The following is a 27,979-nucleotide window of genomic DNA, read 5'->3' as shown; positions in this document are numbered from 1 at the left end:
CAATCAAAAACCGCAAATAAAATACATGTTATAGAACTTTAATGTTGATACATACATGTATTTTATAACCGGTAAACCTAATATTATTACTTACTCACCAACTTCTGTCTAAAATGATTCATTTTAGAAAACTAAAATGGAAATGTTATACTCTTATAAACAAATTACTATAAGTACATGAGTAGCGCATCCAAATTTGTGATGGCGCTTATCACTCATTCAAACTTCTAGCAATATACAATATTGGCCCGTTGAAAATATTATATCTAAAATTGTCAACACGAGAAGTGGAATAACTTTAAAGGGTCGAAAAATGTGGAGCAAGATCTTCTTACACTTCCTGTGGACCTAAAGATCACCCAAAGTTTTTGGTGGGGTTCGTATTGCTAAACTTTTAGTTTTCTATGTTGTGAGTTGTGTAGTATTATTTGTTTGTTTGTCTTTTTCACTTAAGGCCATTGCTTTGTCAGTTTATTTCCGTTCTATGCGTTTGACTATTCCTCTGGTATCTGTCGCCCCTGTACACCATGTGTATATAGCTAATCCTTTAAGACAAAACATGTCTTAGGAACCCTGTGGATTTAAACTTTACAATTTTGTCTTTATTCAGCATATTACAGAAAAATTTGCTTCACAGTTATTCTAACGTATTTCACGTAGCATTTTATAATTGTACATGACAATCTACGAGACATGTTCTTTAAGGATTGAATGCGTAAGAATATGTAATCGACAATATTTTGGAATAAAACTCGTCCGTTATAAAACTATTGTCTACATAAGAAAATGCATGTACCATGTAAGGAATATGACTGTAGTTGTCTTACGTTTAAACTTTTGATTTTTCCATTTGATAAGACAATTTCTGTTTGAATTTTCATCGGAACACAGTATTTATGAGTTTGCTTTTTGTAGATCGTTTGTTTGATGTGTTTGAGCTTTTGTTAATTTTAATTTTTTGATTCAATAACACTATGACTGGGTTTTAAATCATAAAATGAAACGAACCCCAGTGGCTTAGTTGTCCAGGTAGTTCAACTAGTCAACGTGTCAACACTTTGGGAGTTCTAAGTCTGCTGATATTGTATCTTATCTGACTAGTATAACAAATAATCCTACCGTGTGTCTGTATTTTCCCTTGATACTTCGAAGTTACAAAAAATGACTTAATGGAAAATATTTTCTGAAAGTGGCGAAAACATCAACATCTGTCAATGTATGGAGAGAGTGGTATCTATGATTTCGACTGATTATTGATCCGCATCGTATTTTAAAAGATTACGATTTTTCATTCTCAATAGACACTCGTAAACACTGAGCTTTTAAGAGATTATACAATCTATTATGACTTACCGTTTAAGGTCGATATAGTAAAATATATACAGCTTTGTTATGAGGATTCTGTGCATTTATTTCAGACAATGTTCCTAGTAAGTGTTGTGTCCTATGATAATTGTGTTGTGAAATTATTTCATAAATAGTGTTTATCTATAAATTAAACTACAGATGTATTTATATGTGTACATAGAAGATTAAAGGTGATATCAAATATGCAAATAATTAATTATCTATTTATCATTAATTTCTTTGATAAAAATAGAAATAATTTGACAATTTATATAATTACAAATTGCGTTTAAATATTGTGTTGCAGGTGCAATTGATCTTGTCGACAGAAAAGTAGGCCTTATGTGTCACTGATGACTCTTATGTAGACGAAACGTGCGTCTGGCGTACTAAATTGTAATTTTGGTACCTTTGATAACTATAATGGCAAAACCAAAAGCTCAAATACATCAAACGAATGGAAAACAACTGTCATATTCCTGACTTGGTACAGACATTTTCTTATGTACACACTGGTGGATAAAACCTGATTGTATTGCTAGCTACACCTCTCACTTATATGATATATAGTCGCATAAAAAGGTCATTGCATTGATAAAGACTGAACAACATTGTGTAATGACAAAATAATGAAATATGTAAAGAGGAAGCACAAACAGGCATGTAAATGGTGTTATAGGTACCACGTTAGAGTGTACTCAGGTTATGTTATTTATAAATGCTTAACAATGTCACATTACAAGTTATGACGGTTGGGGTTAACAGTGTAGAGAATAATCGCCAAAAAATGAAAGGAGAAAAATGAACCAAATGAAATCAAAAATAGAGAATATCGAGTTGCAATAAAACAAAATCCCGTTTAAATGAATATTCAAGATTTGCTTAATTTACTGATTACAGAAATCATGTTTTAACAAATAAATATAAAAGTAATACAATTTAATATGAATTTTACAGAACCAAGGTTTATGTTATAATGTCTCTTAACTAGAAAATACAATTAACACATGCAGTTTGTACCTTTAAAAAAAACCAAGGTGGTTGTGAACAATTGAAATGTAATTGTTGATCTAACAGTTTAAGCATTGAAAATCAATATTTTTAATAAAAAAAATCTGTCTGATTAAATAACATGAAATTCACGACAAAACATGGAGTGGACAATATACTAGAAGTGTGTTCAGTAAATAATTAACTGTTTATTTGTGCTTATATTTGTAGTTATTTGATAATTGATTTCAGAATTTAGCATTGAATATTCCATAATATAAAATAATTCTTTTTGTTGAATTTTAAAGGATAAGTCTTAAGGTTTATAACGTATGTACGGCTGATTAAAGAACTTTGATACGTGAAGAAATTGGAAATCTTCCGTAAATTTCCTATTTCTTCTACACATTTCACAACAGATGGGATTATATAAAGAACAATTCGCCTTTTTCATAATTTATTTCAACGTGTCAATGAAAAAGGCCCATATATATACACCGTAATACCCTATACTGTATACCAAGAACCCCGCTAAAAATTCGTATTAAGAATGGTATAGATATTATAAGTATATTAGATGTTTGATGTTCCTACTGCCGTTACCATTTATTACAGTTAAACATGATCGTCTGACATATTGTTCAAATCAGACATGGGTCTAAAAATTCGAAAAAAAATGCTATAAAATCTCCAATCATAGTTCTAATTATATCGTGGTTTTATTTACAATCTGCACTGCTTTTCCGAATGCTCAATTGAAAACTAGATTCAATCATCCCATGGAAAATTGCGTTTACTCTAGAATGAAAAGTAAGGCACATATTCCGTTATTATTATATCTTTATATTTATCCTGCATTATTATTTCAGCAAATAGTCGGTAATCCATAGACCAATGTAAGTGTACATCTATTTTGTCTTTTCACATTAGAAGCAGATGTATGTAGATATATATCTTTCCTTATTTTTTTAAATGTAATTATAAGTCTGTTTTACCCCTAAAGCGGACAAGCAGTTTATTCTTTAAATGGCTGTCATTGAATATAAAGAAAGAAAATAAATCCCAAAATTGATTTTAAACTTTAATACTCAATAGTTTTCCTTGAAAATATTCACATCCCTTGGGGATTATAAGCGTACGTCCAGTCGCATATACATTACATGCATATCGGAACAATTGTGATGATGACGAATTTCTTCCTTTATTCGAGAACAATCTAATAGATATATAAATCTGTGGTTTTAATATGTGCACAACTTCGATGAACCAAAGCAAGTTATACCACTGCTGGTGGACGTTTCGTCCCCGAGGGTATCACTAGCCCAGTAGTCAACGTTTCGGTGTTGACATGAATATCAATCATGTGGTCATTTTTATAAATTTCCTGTTTACAAAATTGTGATTTGTTTTCGAAAAAACTAAGGATTTTCTCATTCCAGGCATAGATTACCTTAGCCGTATTTGGCACAACTTTTCGGAATTTTAAATCCTCAATGCTCTCCAACTTTGTACTTTTTTGGCTTTATTAATATTTTGATTTGAGCGTCACTGATGAGTCGTATGTAGACAAAACGCGCGTCTGGCGTACTAAATTATAATCCTGGTACTTTTGATAACTAATTATACATCAACCTCTATCTAAATCAAATTGGTTCTCTTTTCTTTTCTTTTTTTTTCTTCTTTGGTATACAATAGTCTATCGACATTCGATGATTACATACTGTTGGCATAAGTGGACTAGTCTATTTACAAAACTTTTACCCAAATTTACACAACATGTATGTTTCTTTCCTATGTTCAATGTTTATATTTTAAATTGCGCTATAGTTACGTAACTTTGCAGTCGTATAAACGAATCGTCGACACGTACATTTTTTTAAATCAATATTTCTGGTATGTTCCCATCTGTCCTTCACTATTGACAACGAGTATATATTACATTTTCCCAAATCCACCCTTGGAAAAATAATGTAAATAGATTTTATTTTCATCAAATCATATTTTGTGAGTATTATTTAAAATTTTATAAATAATGTTCTTAACACCAAAAATGTTATGTATAAACAAGCGTGTGAGTTTAGTAATAACAAGTAAGACAGGGTTGTATATTATTCATCTGATAGTTCAAAATTGAAAGTTAAAAGTTATCGGCCGTGTACACTGATAAATACCTGCAGAAGTGTAACGATGCATGAACTTGGAAGCCCGACAGCAAATTGCTTGAATACCTGTACGTGTCATCTCACATCCTTTACAATACCTTTGGAAGTAATTCTTTTAGCCATGATGGGGATCAGATGGGGGAGATCAGAATTTATTTGAAAAAAGTTTATTACTTTAAAGAATTATCAACGAATTAGATTTTCGAAAACAATTTTCACGTAACACTTATTTATGATTACAACTTTGACTTTTAACTAATTCCAATATTAACAGTTTAAAAATAATAGACCAGATGGTAAGTTAAAACAATAAGAATATTTTCCGTATCAAATTAGTAAGTCGGATAAAACAACCGTACGATTGACAAGATATCGACACGCAATAACGACTACATCGGTTATTGTAATAATGTTCCTTTGTGGTTTATAGACATATCGATGCCATTAATCGGGAAAGAAGACAAAATGGCCGAACGCAGATAATTGATACTCTAAATTTAAATTCGATGGTGATATCTTATCTAGCGGAATAAAACTTTAATATCTATGAATATGAGCAATTTTATTTAGAATGAACATAATATCAGTTTTTGATTTTTTTGTGAAGTTTCCCTATAACAAGTTTAAGGTATAAAAAGGGTTTTGTTAGTTAATTTATACTATATCACTAACCTGTCACAACATAGGTTATGAGTTCGAATACAGCACCTGCAAGTGCATTCGATTTCAATCTTATTGACTAGGACTGACATATTTCATTTAGCGGTTCTAATCGGACATTCTGTCATCTCTTACTGATAAAAACTGGCTGATTTTATAAAGCAATTAGTACTGAAAGTAGCATAAAACACCAACACCCAATCAAATAAACTTGTGACAATATTAACTCAAATTCAGAAAAAAAACATCTATACTGAAGACCTCGGGTTGTTGTCTCTTTGACACATTTCCTATTTCCATTCTCAATTTTATTTACAAAATTAGAAGAGTCGTGTTATGAAAATTATTAATCTATCTTGATTAAATCAAATACCATTGTTATGTTTGTTTATATAAAAAAAAGAAGATATGGTTTGATCGCCAATGAGACAACTTTCCACAATAGACCAACTTTAGGTTACTGTTCGGCCTTCGACAATGAAGAAAGCTCACATTACTTGGTAGGTTGCTGCAAATGGATTATCGTGGAAACAAAGTAAAATCAACCGTTTTTCTCTTTGAAGGTAAATGCCTGTTGGTGATTTGAAAAAGTTCTCGGTTCTTAGAATTTCCTTCGCTGATGATCCATCGAATGAAATTTTAAGAATATTTCCCGATGATGTTCCAACAACAAGTACACTACCATCATGATCAACAGTTAAGCCATTCGGACACTTCAGATCTTGTCGTTCAAATCTCCAGCAGATTGTCCCATCCATTTCACAATTAACGATGTCATCTCTTTTCCAGTCTGCATAGTATAATTTAGAAGAATGAATTGCAATGTCTCGTATGTCATTAAAATCTATTTTAACTGTGTTAAGGAGTTTTCCTGGTACGTCATACATTTGAATTCCAATGCTCCTAATGACGGTTACAAGATTTGAAGAGTTATACGAAATTGCAGAGCAGATATTTTCTGTTTGGAAGCTAGTCTTAACTTTTGTCCTCGGTGAAGAAATGTCCAATATCTGAATTGTGCATTGGGCTGGAAAATTGATTGCAACAGTGTTGTTTTGAACTTCACATACACCCCACGGATTCGAAAATAGCTTAATAGTTCTCGTTTTAACACCGTCATTGCTGTATCGAATTAGACTACTGCTATCATAATCAGTGAATAAGAAATCGCCATTTGACAGAATGACACAGCCGTTAATATTTATGTAGTCTTTTGTGTGAGATAGTACAAATTTTTGTTGTATCACCAGTGCAAGCTTTGGGTTGAGAGACATATTTTGAGATCTGTTATATAAATCACCAGAAACCCGGGATTTAGACACAGGATATATTGTTGATTTGTTAATAATATTTAATTGAGGTTCCTCTTTTGGTGGTTGTTGTATAGCTTGCGCATGCGATTCTATCTGAAATTTAAAAGTTTTTGTGTATGCATTACGTACTATCTTGATGTCTTCTAACGACGCCATAATTGATTGGAAATAGTGGATGTTAAAAGGACTTTCAAATTCGATTTTGTAATCTCCAAGTTGATTTCGTAATCCTAAAATTCCAGTTTCGATAGTTGCGACTCTGCTACGAAGAGACCTGGCTCCGAGTAAAGTTTGCAAATCAGAAGCAAATTGTTTCATATTTGTGAGACTTTTATCAATATCAACACATTGTTTATAGAAAGCATTCAGTTTGCCGTGTGTCCCTTGCATTTCTACCTGACAGACACTGAATGTCTGTGTTACATTTTCCAGAAGATTTTTTTCAAACGATTCCATATATTTTATTACATCTTTTTTAAAAACTTTTTATTTGTTATTCCATTTCATTCTTTTGCATTTCAATCATTTTATAGTTTTCCTTCTTTTTCTTCCTTAGATTGTCAGTTATTTCAATAATGTCCAGCGTGCTTTCTACGAGTGTGTTAAAAGATTCAGAAGTTTTGGCATTTTTGACAACCTTATCTAGTGGACCTTTTTGTTGCCATTTTGGATGATCCTCTGCAAGACATTTCCAACAGCAGGGCTCGCTATGATCTGAACAAAATACATCAAGTTTCATATCATGTTGTTTACACGTGACAGCAGGTTTTGTTTTATGTCTTGCAAAGCAAGGAGTACAAACATCTCCGGTTTAGACATTGTTCCTAGAAGATATCAAATGCAAACATGATTTTAATAACATCATTAATCAAAATTGGATAACAACCTTATTTGGTAAAAATGAAAAGAATTGTCTGGTTGGTAGTTTAGCTCGATTTCAAATTAACTTTAATTAATAAATTTCTGTATTGCGTAAAGAGCATTAATAATAAAATAATTTCAGAAGAATGAAACCACAGTTAAGATACCTTTTAAAACATTTAACAGGGGCCTCGGCAGACGAATGGTCTAAGTGGTTACTACTGTAATCACTAGCCAGTTAACACTGATGTTGTGAGTTCGGACCCTTTTAATACAGGTGCATTCGACTCCTATCTTAATTGACTAGGATTGAAAGTTTTCATATTCGTATTTCTTTACGCAATACAGAAATTTATTAATTAAAGTTAATTTGAAATCGAGCTAAACTACCAACCAGACAATTCTTTTCATTTTTACCAAATATAAGGTTGTTATCCAATTTTGATTAATGATGTTATTAAAATCATGTTTGCATTTGATATCTTCTAGGAACAATGTCTAAACCGGAGATGTTTGTACTCCTTGCTTTGCAAGACATAAAACAAAACCTGCTGTCACGTGTAAACAACATGATATGAAACTTGATGTATTTTGTTCAGATCATAGCGAGCCCTGCTGTTGGAAATGTCTTGCAGAGGATCATCCAAAATGGCAACAAAAAGGTCCACTAGATAAGGTTGTCAAAAATGCCAAAACTTCTGAATCTTTTAACACACTCGTAGAAAGCACGCTGGACATTATTGAAATAACTGACAATCTAAGGAAGAAAAAGAAGGAAAACTATAAAATGATTGAAATGCAAAAGAATGAAATGGAATAACAAATAAAAAGTTTTTAAAAAAGATGTAATAAAATATATGGAATCGTTTGAAAAAAATCTTCTGGAAAATGTAACACAGACATTCAGTGTCTGTCAGGTAGAAATGCAAGGGACACACGGCAAACTGAATGCTTTCTATAAACAATGTGTTGATATTGATAAAAGTCTCACAAATATGAAACAATTTGCTTCTGATTTGCAAACTTTACTCGGAGCCAGGTCTCTTCGTAGCAGAGTCGCAACTATCGAAACTGGAATTTTAGGATTACGAAATCAACTTGGAGATTACAAAATCGAATTTGAAAGTCCTTTTAACATCCACTATTTCCAATCAATTATGGCGTCGTTAGAAGACATCAAGATAGTACGTAATGCATACACAAAAACTTTTAAATTTCAGATAGAATCGCATGCGCAAGCTATACAACAACCACCAAAAGAGGAACCTCAATTAAATATTATTAACAAATCAACAATATATCCTGTGTCTAAATCCCGGGTTTCTGGTGATTTATATAACAGATCTCAAAATATGTCTCTCAACCCAAAGCTTGCACTGGTGATACAACAAAAATTTGTACTATCTCACACAAAAGACTACATAAATATTAACGGCTGTGTCATTCTGTCAAATGGCGATTTCTTATTCACTGATTATGATAGCAGTAGTCTAATTCGATACAGCAATGACGGTGTTAAAACGAGAACTATTAAGCTATTTTCGAATCCGTGGGGTGTATGTGAAGTTCAAAACAACACTGTTGCAATCAATTTTCCAGCCCAATGCACAATTCAGATATTGGACATTTCTTCACCGAGAACAAAAGTTAAGACTAGCTTCCAAACAGAAAATATCTGCTCTGCAATTTCGTATAACTCTTCAAATCTTGTAACCGTCATTAGGAGCATTGGAATTCAAATGTATGACGTATCAGGAAAACTCCTTAACACAGTTAAAATAGATTTTAATGACATACGAGACGTTGCAATTCATTCTTCTAAATTATACTATACAGACTGGAAAAGAGATGACATCGTTAATTGTGAAATGGATGGGACAATCTGCTGGAGATTTGAACGACAAGATCTGAAGTGTCCGAATGGCTTAACTGTTGATCATGATGGTAATGTACTTGTTGTTGGAACATCATCGGGAAATATTCTTAAAATTTCTTTCGATGGATCATCAGCGAAGGAAATTCTAAGAACCGAGAACTTTTTCAAATCACCAACAGGCATTTACCTTCAAAGAAAAAACGGTTGATTTTACTTTGTTTCCAAGATAATCCATTTGCAGCAACCTACCAAGTAATGTGAGCTTTCTTCATTGTCGAAGGCCGAACAGTAACCTAAAGTTGGTTTATTGTGGAAAGTTGTCTCATTGGCAATCAAACCATATCTTCTTTTTTTTTTATATAAACAAACATAACAATGGTATTTGATTTAATCAAGATAGATTTATAATTTTCATAACACGACTCTTCTAATTTTGTAAATAAAATTGAGAATGGAAATAGGAAATGTGTCAAAGAGACAACAACCCGACCATAAAACAGACAACAGCAAAAGGTCACCAACAGGTCTTCAGTATAGATGTTTTTTTTCTGAATTTGAGTTAATATTGTCACAAGTTTATTTGATTGGTGTTGGTGTTTTATGCTACTTTCAGTACTAATTGCTTTATAAAATCAGCCAGTTTTTATCAGTAAGAGATGACAGAATGTCCGATTAGAACCGCTAAATGAAATCTGTCAGTCCTAGTCAATAAGATTGAAATCGAATGCACTTGCAGTGGCTGTGTTCGAACTCATTACCTATGTTGTGACAGGTTAGTGATTCAGTATAAATTAACTAACAAAACCCTTTTTATACCTTAAACTTGTTATAGGGAAACTTCACAAAAAAATCAAAAACTGATATTATGTTCATTCTAAATAAAATTGCTCATATTCATAGATATTAAAGTTTTATTCCGCTAGATAAGATATCACCATCGAATTTAAATTTAGAGTATCAATTCTCTGCGTTCGGCCATTTTGTCTTCTTCCCGAGTAATGACAACGATATGTCTATAAACCACAAAGGAACATTATTACGATAACCGATGTAGTCGTTATTGCGTGTCAATATCTTGTCAATCGTACGGTTGTTTTATCTGACTTACTAACTTGATACGGAAAATATTCTTATTGTTTTAACTTACCATCTGGTCTATTATTTTTAAACTGTTAATATTGGAATTAGTTAAAAGTCAAAGTTGTAATCATAAATAAGTGTTACGTGAAAATTGTTTTCGAAAATCTAATTCGTTCATAATTCTTTAAAGTAATAAACTTTGTTCAAATAAATTCTGATCTCCCCCATCTGATCCCCATCATGGCTAACAGTATTACTTCCAAAGGCAAATAAGTTCAAAGGGCGTAACTCCAGGAAAAAAAATTGAATCGTAATTTCCTGTCGATATGCACATCTACGTAGTATGTCCTTATTATCTGAAAAGGTTTCATGAAATTCTGTTGTGTGGTTTAAGAGGAGTTGCGATGACAAACTGTTGCAGTAGTACATTAAAGTAAATAAGGTCAAAGGGGCGTAACTCCTAGAAAAAAAAATTGAATCGCAATTTCCTGTCGATATGCACAACTACATAGTATGTCCTTATTATTTAAAAAGGTTTCGTGAAATTCTGTTGTGTGGTTTGAGAGGAGTTGCGATGACAAACTGTTGCAACAGTCCATTAAAGTAATTAAGGTCAAAGGGTCTCAACTCCTAGAAAAAAAAATGAATCGCAATTTCCTGTCGATATGCACAACTACATAGTATGTCCTTATTATCTAACCAGATGCTCCGCAGGGCGCAGCTTTATACGACCGCAGAGGTTGAACCCTGAACGGTTGGGGCAAGTATGGACACAACATTCAAGCTGGATTCCGCTCTAAATTTGGATTGTGATTAAATAGTTGACACAGCATAGGTTTCTGACACAGAATGAATGTATTCAAATGAACTTAAAATTTTTGTATTCTCTTAGAGCAATTCACTATGCTGTTGAATATTAATCCTCTCAAAAAAATGTTTGAAGAAATTTTCCTATTATTTATGAAATTTCAATTGAGAAAATTTGAACCCAATTTTTTATTCACATCCCCCTTTCCCTTATTCCAAAACTAATTTCAATTAAAATATTCTAATGGAGTTTGCAACAATTACTACTCATTTAAATACATCATAAATATTAAGATGTAAAAAAACTGCTTGTTATCACTGAATGGTAAAGATTATTTAAATTTATCAGTTGGTAGTAAAAAGTGAATATACATTGTATATAACAAAGATTTAAGTTGATTCTGGACAAAGAAAGATAACTCTAATTAAAAAAAATTCTTGCAATAAGATATCTGGACAAAGAAAGATAACTCTAACTAAAAAAAAAATTGCTATTTCACAATATTGTGAAATTAGATATTTCTTGCCATTGCACAATACTGTGCAATTGAAAAGACTTGCTATTGCACAATACTTAATATAATAATTTTAGATCCTGATTTGGACCAACTTGAAAACTGGGCCCATAATCAAAAAACTGTGTACATGTTTAGATTCAGCATATCAAAGAGGCCCAAGAATTTAATTTTTGATGAAATCAAACAATGTTTAATTTTGGACCTCGATTTGGGCCAACTTGAAAACTGGGCCAATAATCAAAAATCTAAGTACATTTTTAGATTCAGCATATCAAAGAACCCCAAGATTTCAATTTTTGTTAAAATCAAACTAAGTTTAATTTTGGACCCTTTGGACCTTAATGTAGACCAATTTGAAAACGGGACCAAAAATTAAGAATCTACATACACAGTTAGATTCGGCATATTAAAGAACCCCAATTATTCAATTTTTGATGAAATCAAACAAAGTTTAATTTTCCTTTGGGCCCCTTTTTCCTTAAATGTTGGGACCAAAACTCCCAAAATCAATACCAACCTTCCTTTTATAGTCATAAACCTTGTGTTTAAATTTCATAGATTTCTATTTACTTATACTAACGCTATGGTGCTAAAACCAAGAAAAATGCTTATTTGGGTCCCTTTTTGGCCCCTAATTCCTAAACTGTTGGGACCGAAACTCCAAAAATCAATACCAACCTTCCTTTTGTGGTCATAAACATTGTGTTTAAATTTCATTGATTTCTATTTACTTTAACTAAAGTTATTGTGCGAAAACCAAGAATAATGCTTATTTTGGGCCCTTTTTTTACCCCTAATTCCTAAACTGTTGAAACCAAAACTCCCAAAATCAATCCCAACCTTTCTTTTGTGGTCATAAACCTTGTGTCAAAATTTCATAGATTTCTATTAACTTAAACTAAAGTTATAGTGCGAAAACCAAGAAAATGCTTATTTGGGCCCTTTTTGGCCCCTAATTCCTAAAATGTTGGGACCAAAACTCCCAAAATCAATACCAGCCTTCCTTTTATGGTCATAAACCTTGTGTTAAAATTTCATAGATTTCTATTCACTTTTACTAAAGTTAGAGTGCGAAAACTAAAAGTATTCGGACGACGACGACGACGACGACGACGACGACGACGACGACGACGACGACGACGACGACGCCAACGTGATAGCAATATACGACGAAAATTTTTTCAAAATTTGCGGTCGTATAAAAAGGTTTTTTGAAATTCTGTTGTGTGGTTTGAGAGGAGTTGCGATGACAAGAAACAGGACTAATAGTATAGAGAGGCAAATAAGTTCAAAGGGCGTAACTCCAGGAAAAAAAATTGAATCGTAATTTCCCGTCGATATGCACATCTACGTAGTATGTCCTTATTATCTGAAAAAGTTTCATGAAATTCTGTTGTGTGGTTTAAGAGGAGTTGCGATGACAAACTGTTGCAGTAGTACATTAAAGTAAATAAGGTCAAAGGGGTGTAACTCCTAGAAAAAAAATTGAATCGCAATTTCCTGTCGATATGCACAACTACATAGTATGTCCTTATTATTTAAAAAGGTTTCGTGAAATTCTGTTGTGTGGTTTGAGAGGAGTTGCGATGACAAACTGTTGCAGTAGTACATTAAAGTAATTAAGGTCAAAGGGTCTTAACTCGTAGAAAAAAAAATGAATCGCAATTTCCTGTCGATATGCACAACTACATGGTATGTCCTTATTATCTGAAAAGGTTTTGTGAAATTCTGTTAGTGTGGTTTGAGAGGAGTTGCGATGACAATATACAGGACTGACGGACGGACTGACGGACTGACGGACGGACTGACGGACGGGTCAAAAAGATTGTACCCTTCGCAACCCATTGTGTGGGGTATAATAATGATTGTAGCTAAATTTGGTTAAATTTGACCCAGTAGTTTCAGAAGAGAAGATTTTTGTAAAAGCTTACATAAATTTACGAAAAATTGGTAAAAAAATACTATAAAGGGCAATAACTCCTTGAGGGGTCATCTGACCATTTTGATCATGTTGAATTATTTGTAGATCTTTTTTTGCAGAACATTATTGCTGTTTACAGTTTATCTCTATCTATAATAATATTCAAGTTAATAACCAAAAAACGGCAAAATTTCCTTAAAATTACCAATTTAGGGGCAGCAACCCTACAACGGGTTGTCCGATTCATCTGAAAATTGCAGGGTAGATAGATCTTGACCTGATAAACATTCTGCCCCCTGTGAGATTTGCTCTTAATGCTTTGGTTTTAGAGATATAAGCCAAAATCTACATTTTACCCCTATGTTCTATTTTTAGCCATGGCGGCCATCTTGGTTGGTCGGCTTGGTCACCGGACACAATTTTTTAAACTTGATACCCCAATGATGATTGTGGCCAAGTTTGGTTAAATTTGGCCCAGTAGTTTCAGAGGAGAAGATTTTTGTAAAAGTTAACGAGGACGGACGAAAGACGACGGAAGATGTACGACGACGGACGCCGGATGCCAAGTGATGAGAAAACCTCACTTGGCCCTTCGGGCCAGGTAAGCTAAAAATGAGGTCAAGGTCAAAGGTCAAGGTCATGTTCTAAATTTTGACATTCACTTCAAACTGCCTTTTCTCTGAAAGAAGTCCGGGGTAAAATTGAAAAAAATGTGTGCAAAATGTTAGTCGCGACATTATTTATGTCGTGAAATTTTGTTGAAAAAATACGCGTAGTATTTTGGGGGTTTTCATGCCACTGAAATGGAAAAATCATCAAATTGAGTAATTATAGCTTCAAACTTTACAGCTCTCATGATGCGTACATGCAATGTATCTGGGTTAATCATCCAATGCCCACAACTACCCATCTACCCCCCTGCAAAATAAAATATCTGCTCCAAATCATGTACATGTATTTCTGAAAATTAATCGATAAACGTTTTGTTAAAGTACTATAACACCAGCATAATTTGTGTGTGCATGCAATGAATGAGTCGACCAGTGGTCAGCGGTCAGCGATTGGACCATAGAACTAGAGGCTCTAAAGAGCCTGTGTCGCTCACCTTGGTCTATGTTAATATTAAACATTGTACACAAATGAATTCATGACAAAATTGTGTTTTGGTGATGGTGATGTGTTTGAAGATCTTACTTTACTAAACATTTTTGCTGCTTACAATTATCTCTATCTATAACAGTAGTTTCTGTGGAAAATGTTAGTGAAAATCTACAAATTTTGTGAAAATTGTTAAAAAATGACTATGAAGGGCAATAACTCCTCAGGGGGTCAATTGACTATTTTGGTCTTGTTGACTCATTTTTAGTTCTTACTTTACTGTACATTATTGCTGTTTACAGTTTATCTCTATCTATAATAATATTCAACATAATAACAAAAAACCAGCAAAATTTCCTCAAAATTACCAATTTAGGGGCAGCAACCTAACAACCGATGATCCAATTCATCTGAAAATTCCTGGGCAGATAGATCTTGACCTGGTCAACAATTTCAACTCTGTCAGATTTGCTCTTAATGCTTTGTTTTTTGGGTTATAAGCCAAAAACTGCATTTTACTCCCATGTTCTATTTTTAGCCATGGCCGCCATCTTGGTTGGTTGGCCAAGTTACCGGACACATTTTTTATACTAGATACCCCAAAGATGATTGTGGCCAAGTTTCAATTAATTTGGCCCAGTAGTTTCAGAGGAGAAGATTTTTCTAAAAGATAACTAAGATTTACGTAAAATGGTTAAAAATTGACTATAAAGGGCAATAACTCCTACAGTGGTCAACTGACCATTTTGGTCATGTTGACTTATTTGTAGATCTTACTTTGCTGAACATTATTGCTGTTTACAGTTTTTCTTTATCTATAATAATATTCAAGATAATAACCAAAAACAGCAAAATTTCCTTAAAATTACTGATTCAGGGGCAGCAACCTAACAACGGAATGTCAGATTCATCTGAAAATTTCAAGGCAGATAGATCTTAACCTGATAAACAATTTTACCCCATGTCAGATTTGCTCTAAATGCTTTGGTTTTTGAGTTATAAGCCAAAAACTGCATTTTACCCCTATGTTCTATTTTTAGCCATGGCGGCCATCTTGGTTGGTTGGCAAGGTCACCGGACACAATTTTCAAACTACATACCTCAATGATGATTGTGGCCAAGTTTGGTTAAATTTGGCCCAGTAGTTTCAGAGGAGAAGATTTTTGTAAAAGTTAACGCCGGACGCAGGACGACGACGACGGATGACGACGGACGACGACAGACGACGGACGCCAAGTGATGAGAAAAGCTCACTTGGCCCTTCGGGCCAGGTGAGCTAAAAATAAATCGAGAAAATATATTTTCCGCTAGCAGTATAAATCATGTGCACTCCGCTTATCGTTGCAATCTGGATTGAGAAATTATCAATCAATCCAAATAAAATTGAAAACCTTGGTGTAATAATTTTTCAGTAAAACACAAATTTCTCTCGTTAAAATCTAAAACATTGTTACATACACGAGTGAATCGTACAAGTTGAGATATATAAACACCGTAAGATGGTTCGTAAATAGTAGTAAAATCCTAGAAACAAACTTCTAAACATGTATTAAAAAACAAATCTGTGTTCCCGTAGATACGTGTGTGAATAAAGCCGTTTTCACGTGTTCCTAGAGGCTAGGTCTAAAGTGTTTAAACATGGGCACTATGCTCTCAATGCCTATTTTACGTGTTCCTAGAGACTAGGTCTCAAGTGTTTAAACACGGACACTTGGCTCTCAATGCTGTTTTCACATGTTCCTACAGGCTAGGTCTCAAGTGTTTAAACATGGGCACTATGCTCTCGATGCCTATTTTACGTGTTCCTAGAGGCTAGGTCTCAAGTGTTTAAACACGGACACTTGGCTCTCAATGCTGTTTTCATGTGTTCCTAGAGGCTAGGTCTCAAGTGTTTAAACATGGGCACTATGCTCTCAATGCCTATTTTACGTGTTCCTAGAGACTAGGTCTCAAGTATTTAAACACGGACACTTGGCTCTCAATGACTTTTTTATGTGTTCCTAGAGGCTAGGTCTCAAGTGTTTAAACACAGACACTTGGTTCTCAATGCCGTTTTCACGTGTTCCTAGAGGCTAGGTCTCAAGTGTTGAAACATGGGCACTTTGCTTTCAATGCCTATTTTACGTGTTTCTAGAGGCTAGGTCTCAAGTGTTTAAACACGGACACTTGGCTCTCAATGCCGTTTTCACATGTTCCTAGAGGCTAGGTCTCAAGTGTTTAAACATGGGCACTTTGCTCTAAATGCCTATTTTACGTGTTCCTAGAGACTAGGTCTCAAGTATTTAAACACGGACACTTGGCTCTCAATGCCTTTTTTATGTGTTCCTAGAGGCTAGGTCTCAAGTGTTTAAACACGGACACTTGGCTCTCAATGCCATTTTCATGTGTTCCTAGAGGCTAGGTCTCAAGTGTTTAAACACGGGAAGTACGCTATCAATTCCTTTACAACTTGTTCCGTGAGGGTATACATTCATCTTTCCAGCTATCAATCAATCAATCAATCAACTAATTAACCAACCAACCAAACAACCAACCCACAAACCCACCAATTAAACCATCAATTAATAAATCACTATGCTCTCAATGCCTATTTTACGTGCTCCTAGAGGCTAGGTCTCAAGTGTTTAAACACGGACACTTGGCTATCAATGCCGTTTTCATGTGTTCCTAGAGGCTAGGTCTCAAGTGTTTAAACACGGACACTGCTCTCAATGCCTATTTTACGTGTTCCTAGAGGCTAGGTCTCAAGTGTTTAAACACGGGCACTAGGCTCTCAATGCCTATTTTACGTGTTCCTAGAGGCTAGGTCTCAAGTGTTTAAACACGGACATATGGCTCTCAATGCTGTTTTCATGTGTTCCTAGAGGCTAGGTCTCAAGTGTTTAAACACGGGAAGTACGCTATCAATTCCTTTACAACGTGTTCCGTGAGGGTATAAATTTATCTTTCCGGCTATCAATCAATCAGTCAATCAATCAACTAATTAACCAACCAATCAACCCACCCACCCACCCACCATTTAAACAATCAATAAAAATCAATCAATCATGTTTCAGAGGGGAAAGACCGTTAACAATTGTTTTTTGAAACAATTGATTTATATTTTATATTTTTTTTTCAGAAGCAGTTCGAAAACAGTAGTGTTATCATTGTTATCAACCATACTCATAATGGAGAAAATGCATCATTTCTTTAAGTATGCTTTATTTCTCCCATTGTTTAATTGCAAGAAAAAAGCACATATTCAGGTTTTTAGGTTTAGGCTCCAATCTGGCAATATGTGTTGTAATGCATGTAATGGGGCTACCTTTATTTGAAATGATCAGTTAAGAAAACTAGAGGCTCTAAAGAGCCTGTGTCGCTCACCTTGGTCTGTGTGCATATCAAACAAATCTATTTTTGTTGATCTTGTATTACTGATAATCTGTTTAGTTTCACTCTATCTTCTTTAGTTTTTGCTCAAAACACAAAAGAAGGTAAAAAAATCATCATTTAAGGGCAATCACTCCTATGAAGAGTGACAGTCTACTAACTCACAGTGTACAAGCGGACAGTGACACAAAACGGAAGTTGCTGATCTGTCCGACGGCGATCCGCTCGTTGTTTTTCAAAAAAATATAGAATATCAACACAAAGTGTCCCATAATGGATTGTTCAGCAGCTCAAGGTAAGTGAATAACTACAATGATGTATTTTTGACCATTTAAAGCTTATTTTATGCTTTTAGCATCAACCGTCTTTTTAAAATAACTCCTAATCATGAAGAGGGGTCAAAATTTTGCGATTTTTCGAGTCATAAATCTTAACAAAACTCCGAAAATTCAAACATTTTCAAGATTTTTAATCGATACATAGTTGAATAATCATATTCCGCATACACACACAAAAGTTTGGTTCATTTTTTTTTATTATATTGTCACAATTGAATCTTTTCTATTCAAAGTGTACTGTCCGCCTCGTTGCCACCGTATGTTTTCATACTGTCCGATTCGTTGGTCATATTCATGATCGATATCTTAAGCAAAAGTAAGATTGAAACATGCAATTTATCCACATTTAAACTTTATTCAACACAGATACTGTCTATGATTATATATGGAAAATATTTATAGATTATATATTCAGCTTGGATCTCGTGTCAATTAAAGGGGGACATTGGTCACTCTTCCAGAACCTTTACTCATGTCTGCTGCTCGTATTCATCGTTTGCGGACCTTGTTGTTAGATTCTCTACCGATATAATATTCTAATAAATGCATGGTGAATTCAGTACACATGTTCCCTATGACATGATCTTTCTAATTTAATGCAAAATTAGAGTTTTGATCCAATTTTACGGCCTAATGAACATAGAAAACGATAGTGCGAGTGGGGCATCCGTGTACTATGGTCACATTCTTGTTTAAAAGTTATTTTAAAACAACAGTACATGATAGTGAGTGATGCAGCGCACTTAAGAACATCAATTAAATAATGTTTTGCTTATATTTTCAGATATACATGATGAGTACTAGTAATCCTTATAGTTGTACAACATGCTTGTTTTCGTGCAAAATATTTTCCGAAATAATAGACCACAATATAATTCGCCATCCGGAACAAACACTTAAAATAAAGGTTTATATTCAAAATAAATGCATTCTTCAGACGAAAAACTTTTGTGTTATACCAAACCAACTACAAAAGGATGGTTATTACATACATAGTGACAATTATAAGGAAACTCTTAATATAGGAAAAACATGTGATCTTTTGGAAACAGCAAGCACTCTTTTTGAAATTGAAAATGATAACTCGCATGAAATTGGAAGCCCAGTTGCAAAAAGACAAAAAATCTCCACATCAACACCCCGCAAATCTGATATTTCTCATGACCTCAAGGAACAGACAGACGAGGAAATGGAAACTGAAGGAGACAAGAATAAATCATTTTTCGATATCGATGCAGATCTGTCGAGCTATAAAAGGCATAGAAATAACTTTTGTTGCATGGTTGTATTTTTCATGAAAAGTTATTACCCCTATTTATGTTTTTAAGTGATAAAAATAACAATGTTCCACATGAATGTATGAATAAATATACCATAAAAATCACCTACGTGCCCCATTTTCCTAAAACAAACTAGAGAAACGTATATTAAATTTTCATGTGCATGCATTAACAATGCTTTTTATATGTAATAATCAGTAACATTTTATAAATGTTGATATTTCCTAGGAAATCGGTCATGAATGTGGATAAATTGCAAGTTTCAATCTTACTTTTGCTTAAGATATCCATCATGAATATGACCAACGAATTGGACAGTATGAAAACATACGGTGGCAACGAGGCGGACAGTACACTTTGAATAGAAAAGATTCAATTGTGACAATATAATAAAAAAAAATGAACCAAACTTTTGTGTGTGTATGCGGAATATGATTATTCAACTATGTATCGATTAAAAATCTTGAAAATGTTTGAATTTTCGGAGTTTTGTTAAGATTTATGACTCGAAAAATCGCAAAATTTTGACCCCTCTTCATGATCAGGAGTTATTTTAAAAAGACGGTTGATGCTAAAAGCATAAAATAAGCTTTAAATGGTCAAAAATACATCATTGTAGTTATTCACTTACCTTGAGCTGCTGAACAATCCATTATGGGACACTTTGTGTTGATATTCTATATTTTTTTGAAAAACAACGAGCCGATCGCCGTCGGACAGATCAGCAACTTCCGTTTTGTGTCACTGTCCGCTTGTACACTGTGTAACCATATCGGCAAAATTTGACTTTTTAATAGATCTTGCCTTGCTGATCATTTTTGTGATTTAAAGTGTTTATTTATCTATTACAATTCAAATCATATAAGGCATAACGAAAAAAAAATGTTTCTCTCTAAATATCATAGTATTCATGATAATAGGCAAAAATAAAAAAAATGGTAAAATTTGTCATTTATGGGCAATAACTCCTATAAGAATATGTCTAACAGTTTTGATGTAAATGGACAATTGGTAGAGCTCATCATTTTGAACATTTTTTTTCCTTTAAGATTTTCTCTATTTATAACATTTCAAAAAATAATAGACAAAACTTGCATTTTATCCCTATGTTCTATTTTTAAGCCATGTCGGCCAATTTGGTTGGTAGGCGGGGTCATCGGACACATTTTTTAAACTAGATACCCTAATGATGATTGTGGCCAATTTTGGTTAAATTTGTCTCAGTTGTTTTAGAGGAGATTCTTGTAAAAAATTACAAAAATTTACAAAAAATTGTTAAAAATTGACTATGAAGGGCAATAATTCCTTAGGGGGTCAATAGATCTTACTTTGCTGAACATTAGGGCTGTTTACATTTTATCTCTTTCTATAATAATATTCAAGATAATAACCAAAAATGGCAAAATTTACTTAAAATTACCAATTCAGGGGCAGCAACCCAACTACGGGTTGTCTGATTTGTCTGAAAATTTCAGGGCAGATAGATCTTGACCTTATGAACAATTTTACCCATGTCAGATTTGCTCTAAATGCTTTGGTTTCAGAGATGTAAGCCAAAATCTACATTTTACCCCTATGTTCTATTTTAAGCTGTGGCGGCCACCTTGATTGAACACATTTTTTAAACTAGATACCCCAATGATGATTGTGGCCAAAGTTGGTTAAATTTGGTCCAGTAGTTTCAGAGAAGATATTTGTAAAAGTTAACAATGGACGAAGACACCGGAAAACAGACGGTGGACGCGAAGTCATGAAATGTAATGTGGCTACCTTTATTTGAAATGAAATCTATTACACAGGTTGACAGCATACTTAATATTTTGTAAAGACATGATCAAAAGACGTGCTTTTTGTTTTAATATAAGATTATTACATATTTGCATAAACATGTAAATCAACCTTTCCGCACAGAGGTATGCATTATATACACATAAAAGAAAATGATGTGATGTATATACCTAGGAGATACCAAGCTGATGACACAAAAAATAAGAGACATCCAACAGATGAGAACACAGATTTTAAACATTTGTCTTTCACATATGCCAACATGTATATTAGGCAACAAGCTTGGAATTGTCAACTTACACTGTTCACTGATAACAAATACTACAATGACATTGAAAACTACAGGCAACCGTTTTATTGTAATTTCTTTGTACCAAATCTGTTTTGTCTCTTATAATCTGTGAATAGCTTTTAAAGTAAGACAAGACTATTTACCTTAAGGAAGTCCATCACTTCTTCCTTCTTCCTTTTTTCCTCTTCATCATCATAGTATCCTATTTTTACCAGATCATAAGGAGTCTTATCCTGAAATACAATCAAATAATCTTTCATTAATAATACACATATATATCTTTTATTTCAAAAACTGTAAAACATTAAGTAATAGGTAACTGTTGCATTAGTTTTACATATACAATGCAGAATGTTGTCTTATTTATATATACTTGAAATAAAAACCAGTGAACCTAAACCAACAACACATATGAAGTGTCATTATAAAGAGATCAATGAATAATATTTGAGATTTTGCTGTTAAAGAAATTATTGAATGATTGGTGTAGGGTGTGTGGGTGAAATGTGATAAGATGGTAGTTATATGTGTTGCTGGAGTATAATCAAATGGTAGTTTTGTTAATAGTGTATGATTGGTGTAAGATGTGTTGCTGGAGTATAATTAAATGGTAGTTTTGTTAGTAGTGTATGATTGGTGTAAAATGTGTTGCCAGAGTATGCGTAGATGGTAGTTTTGATAAAAGTGTATGATTGGTGTAGGGTGTGTTGGTGGAATGTGATTGTATAATTGGTGTAAGGTGTATTGGTAGAATGTGATTAGATGGTAGTTTTGTAAACAGTGTATGATTGGTGTAAGATCTGTTGGTGAAATGTGATTAGATGGTAGTAAAGTGTGTTGTTGGAGTATGATTAGATGGTAGTTTTGTTAAATAGTGTATGATTGGTGTAAGGTGCATTAGTGGAATGTGATTAGATGGAAGTAAGATGTGTTGCTGGAGTATGATTAGATGGTAGTTTTGTAAGTAGTTTATGATTCGTGTTAGGTGTGTTGGTGGAGTATGATGAGATGGCAGTTGTGTCAGTAATGTAAGATTGGTGTTAGGTGTGTTGGTGGAGTATGATGAGATGGTAGTTGTGTCAGTAATGTAGGATTGGTGTTAGGTGAGTTGGTGGAGTATGATGAGATGGTAGATGTGTCAGTAATGTAGGATTGGTGTTATGTGTGTTGGTGGAGTATGATGAGATGGTAGTTGTGTCAGTAGTGTAGGATTGGCGTTAGGTGTGTTGGTGGAGTATGATGAGATGGTAGTTGTGTCAGTAGTGTAAGGTTGGTCTTAGTGTATGATGATATGGTTATGTTGTCAGTAGCGTAAGATTAGTGTTAGGTGTGTTGGTGGAGTATGATGAGATGGTAGTTGTGTCAGTAATGTAGGATTAGTGTTAGGTGTGTAAGTGGAGTATGATGAGATGGTAGTTGTGTCAGTAATGTAGGATTGGTGTTAAGTGTGTTGGTGATGTATGATGAGATGGTTGTTGTATCAGTAGTGTAGGATTGGTGTAGGGTGTGTTGGTAGAGTATGATAAGATGGTAGTTGTGTCAGTAATGTAGGATTGGTGTTAGATGTGTTGGTGGAGTATGATGAGATGGTACTTGTGTCAGTAATGTAGGATTGGTGTTAGGTGTGTTGGTGGCGTATGATGAGATGGTAGTTGTGTCAGTAGTCTAGGATTGGTGTAAAGTGTGTTGGTGGAGTATGATGAGATGGTAGTTGTGTCAGTAATGTAGGATTGGTGTAGGGTGTGTTGGTAGAGTATGATGAGATGGTTGTAGTTTCAGTAATGTAGGATTGGTGTTAGGTGTGTTGGTGATGTATGATGAGATGGTAGTTGTGTCAGTAGTGTAGGATTGGTGTTAGGTGTGTTGGTGGAGTATGATGAGATGATATTTGTGTCAGTTGTGTAGGATTGGTGTTAGGTGTGTTGGTGGAGTGTGATGAGATGGTAGTTGTGTCAGTAGTGTAGGATTGGTGTTAGGTGTGTTGGTGGAGTATAATGAGATGGTAGTTGTGTCAGTAATGTAGGATTGGTGTTAGGTGTGTTGGCGGAGTATGATGAGATGGTTGTTGTATCAGTAGTGTAGGATTGCTGTTAGGTGTGTCGGTGGAATATGATGAGATGGTAGTTGTGTCAGTAGTGTAGGATTGGTGTTAGGTGTGTTGGTGGAGGGTGATGAGATGGTAGTTGTGTCAGTAGTGTAGGATTACTGTAGGGTGTGTTGGCAGAGTAAGATGAAATGGCAGTTGTGTCAGTAATGTAGGATTGGTGTTAGGTGAGTTGGTAGAGTATGATGAGATGGTTGTAGTGTCAGTAATGTATGATTGGCGTTAGGTGTGTTGGTGGAGTATGATGAGATGGTAGTTGTGTCAGTAGTGTAAGGTTGGTCTTAGTGTATGATGATATGGTTATGTTGTCAGTAGCGTAAGATTAGTGTTAGGTGTGTTGGTGGAGTATGATGAGATGGTAGTTGTGTCAGTAATGTAGGATTAGTGTTAGGTGTGTAAGTGGAGTATGATGAGATGGTAGTTGTGTCAGTAATGTAGGATTGGTGTTAAGTGTGTTGGTGATGTATGATGAGATGGTTGTTGTATCAGTAGTGTAGGATTGGTGTAGGGTGTGTTGGTAGAGTATGATAAGATGGTAGTTGTGTCAGTAATGTAGGATTGGTGTTAGATGTGTTGGTGGAGTATGATGAGATGGTACTTGTGTCAGTAATGTAGGATTGGTGTTAGGTGTGTTGGTGGCGTATGATGAGATGGTAGTTGTGTCAGTAGTCTAGGATTGGTGTAAAGTGTGTTGGTGGAGTATGATGAGATGGTAGTTGTGTCAGTAATGTAGGATTGGTGTAGGGTGTGTTGGTAGAGTATGATGAGATGGTTGTAGTTTCAGTAATGTAGGATTGGTGTTAGGTGTGTTGGTGATGTATGATGAGATGGTAGTTGTGTCAGTAGTGTAGGATTGGTGTTAGGTGTGTTGGTGGAGTATGATGAGATGGTATTTGTGTCAGTTGTGTAGGATTGGTGTTAGGTGTGTTGGTGGAGTGTGATGAGATGGTAGTTGTGTCAGTAGTGTAGGATTGGTGTTAGGTGTGTTGGTGGAGTATAATGAGATGGTAGTTGTGTCAGTAATGTAGGATTGGTGTTAGGTGTGTTGGCGGAGTATGATGAGATGGTTGTTGTATCAGTAGTGTAGGATTGCTGTTAGGTGTGTCGGTGGAATATGATGAGATGGTAGTTGTGTCAGTAGTGTAGGATTGGTGTTAGGTGTGTTGGTGGAGGGTGATGAGATGGTAGTTGTGTCAGTAGTGTAGGATTAGTGTAGGGTGTGTTGGCAGAGTAAGATGAAATGGCAGTTGTGTCAGTAATGTAGGATTGGTGTTAGGTGAGTTGGTAGAGTATGATGAGATGGTAGTTGTGTCAGTAATGTAGGATTTGTGTTAGGTGTGTTGGTGGAGTATGATGAGATGGTAGTTGTGTCAGTAGTGTAGGATTGGTGTTAGGTGTGTTGGTGGAGGGTGATGAGATGGTAGTTGTGTCAGTAGTGTAGGATTAGTGTAGGGTGTGTTGGCAGAGTAAGATGAAATGGCAGTTGTGTCAGTAATGTAGGATTGGTGTTAGGTGAGTTGGTAGAGTATGATGAGATGGTAGTTGTGTCAGTAATGTAGGATTGGTGTAGGGTGTGTTGGTAGAGTATGATGAGATGGTTGTAGTTTCAGTAATGTAGGATTGGTGTTAGGTGTGTTGGTGATGTATGATGAGATGGTAGTTGTGTCAGTAGTGTAGGATTGGTGTTAGGTGTGTTGGTGGAGTATGATGAGATGGTATTTGTGTCAGTTGTGTAGGATTGGTGTTAGGTGTGTTGGTGGAGTGTGATGAGATGGTAGTTGTGTCAGTAGTGTAGGATTGGTGTTAGGTGTGTTGGTGGCGTATAATGAGATGGTAGTTGTGTCAGTAATGTAGGATTGGTGTTAGGTGTGTTGGCGGAGTATGATGAGATGGTTGTTGTATCAGTAGTGTAGGATTGCTGTTAGGTGTGTCGGTGGAATATGATGAGATGGTAGTTGTGTCAGTAGTGTAGGATTGGTGTTAGGTGTGTTGGTGGAGGGTGATGAGATGGTAGTTGTGTCAGTAGTGTAGGATTACTGTAGGGTGTGTTGGCAGAGTAAGATGAAATGGCAGTTGTGTCAGTAATGTAGGATTGGTGTTAGGTGAGTTGGTAGAGTATGATGAGATGGTTGTAGTGTCAGTAATGTATGATTGGCGTTAGGTGTGTTGGTGGAGTATGATGAGATGGTAGTTGTGTCAGTAGTGTAAGGTTGGTCTTAGTGTATGATGATATGGTTATGTTGTCAGTAGCGTAAGATTAGTGTTAGGTGTGTTGGTGGAGTATGATGAGATGGTAGTTGTGTCAGTAATGTAGGATTAGTGTTAGGTGTGTAAGTGGAGTATGATGAGATGGTAGTTGTGTCAGTAATGTAGGATTGGTGTTAAGTGTGTTGGTGATGTATGATGAGATGGTTGTTGTATCAGTAGTGTAGGATTGGTGTAGGGTGTGTTGGTAGAGTATGATAAGATGGTAGTTGTGTCAGTAATGTAGGATTGGTGTTAGATGTGTTGGTGGAGTATGATGAGATGGTACTTGTGTCAGTAATGTAGGATTGGTGTTAGGTGTGTTGGTGGCGTATGATGAGATGGTAGTTGTGTCAGTAGTCTAGGATTGGTGTAAAGTGTGTTGGTGGAGTATGATGAGATGGTAGTTGTGTCAGTAATGTAGGATTGGTGTAGGGTGTGTTGGTAGAGTATGATGAGATGGTTGTAGTTTCAGTAATGTAGGATTGGTGTTAGGTGTGTTGGTGATGTATGATGAGATGGTAGTTGTGTCAGTAGTGTAGGATTGGTGTTAGGTGTGTTGGTGGAGTATGATGAGATGGTATTTGTGTCAGTTGTGTAGGATTGGTGTTAGGTGTGTTGGTGGAGTGTGATGAGATGGTAGTTGTGTCAGTAGTGTAGGATTGGTGTTAGGTGTGTTGGTGGAGTATAATGAGATGGTAGTTGTGTCAGTAATGTAGGATTGGTGTTAGGTGTGTTGGCGGAGTATGATGAGATGGTTGTTGTATCAGTAGTGTAGGATTGCTGTTAGGTGTGTCGGTGGAATATGATGAGATGGTAGTTGTGTCAGTAGTGTAGGATTGGTGTTAGGTGTGTTGGTGGAGGGTGATGAGATGGTAGTTGTGTCAGTAGTGTAGGATTAGTGTAGGGTGTGTTGGCAGAGTAAGATGAAATGGCAGTTGTGTCAGTAATGTAGGATTGGTGTTAGGTGAGTTGGTAGAGTATGATGAGATGGTAGTTGTGTCAGTAATGTAGGATTTGTGTTAGGTGTGTTGGTGGAGTATGATGAGATGATAGTTGTGTCAGTAGTATATGATTGATGTAGAGTGTGTTGGTAGAGAATCATGAGATGGTTGTTGTGTCAGTAGTGTAGGATTGGTGTTAGGTGTGTTGGTGGAGTATAATGAGATGGTAGTTGTGTCAGTAATGTAGGATTGGTGTTAGGTGTGTTGGTGGATTATGATGAGATGGTAGTTTTGTCAGTAGTGTATGATTGGTGTAGGGTGTGTTGGTAGAGTATGATGAGATGGTTGTAGTGTCAGTAATGTAGGATTGGTGTTAGGTGTGTTGATGGAGTATGATGAGATGGTAGTTGTGTCAGTAATGTCGGATTGGTGTTAGGTGTGTTGGTAGAGTATGATGAGATGGTTGTAGTGTCAGTAATGTAGGATTGGTGTTAGGTGTGTTGTGATGTATTATGAGATGGTAGTTGTGTCAGTAGTGTAGGATTGGTGTTAGGTGTGTTGGTGGAGTATGCTGAGATGGTATTTGTGTCAGTTGTGTAGGATTGGTGTTAGGTGTGTTGGTGGAGTGTGATGAGATGGTAGTTGTGTCAGTAGTGTAGGATTGGTGTTAGGTGTGTTGGTGGAGTATAATGAGATGGTAGTTGTGTCAGTAATGTAGGATTGGTGTTAGGTGTGTTGGCAGAGTATGATGAGATGGTTGTTGTATCAGTAATGTAGGATTGGTGTAGGGTGTGTTGGTAGAGTATGATGAGATGGTTGTAGTTTCAGTAATGTAGGATTGGTGTTAGGTGTGTTGGTGATGTATGATGAGATGGTAGTTGTGTCAGTAGTGTAGGATTGGTGTTAGGTGTGTTGGTGGAGTATGATGAGATGAGATGGTAGTTGTGTCAGTAGTGTCGGATTGGTGTTAGGTGTGTTAGCAGA

General features: G+C 35.1%; 1 protein-coding gene across 1 annotated transcript in view; it reads right to left on the bottom strand.

The window, feature by feature from the left end:
- Positions 1–27,979, bottom strand: part of LOC134719215 (uncharacterized) — a 347,702-nt gene that overhangs the window by 256,805 nt on the left and 62,918 nt on the right. The window contains exon 8 of the mRNA XM_063582218.1: positions 21,847–21,936. Coding sequence (XP_063438288.1) covers positions 21,847–21,936 — 90 coding nt within the window. The remainder of the gene's footprint in view (positions 1–21,846; positions 21,937–27,979) is intronic.

The sequence above is a fragment of the Mytilus trossulus genome, chromosome 5, assembly GCF_036588685.1.
Source record: "Mytilus trossulus isolate FHL-02 chromosome 5, PNRI_Mtr1.1.1.hap1, whole genome shotgun sequence".
Classification (NCBI taxonomy): Eukaryota; Metazoa; Mollusca; class Bivalvia; order Mytilida; family Mytilidae; genus Mytilus; species Mytilus trossulus.
Note: the sequence above shows the minus strand (reverse complement) of the source record. Positions and strands in the feature narration are given on the sequence as shown.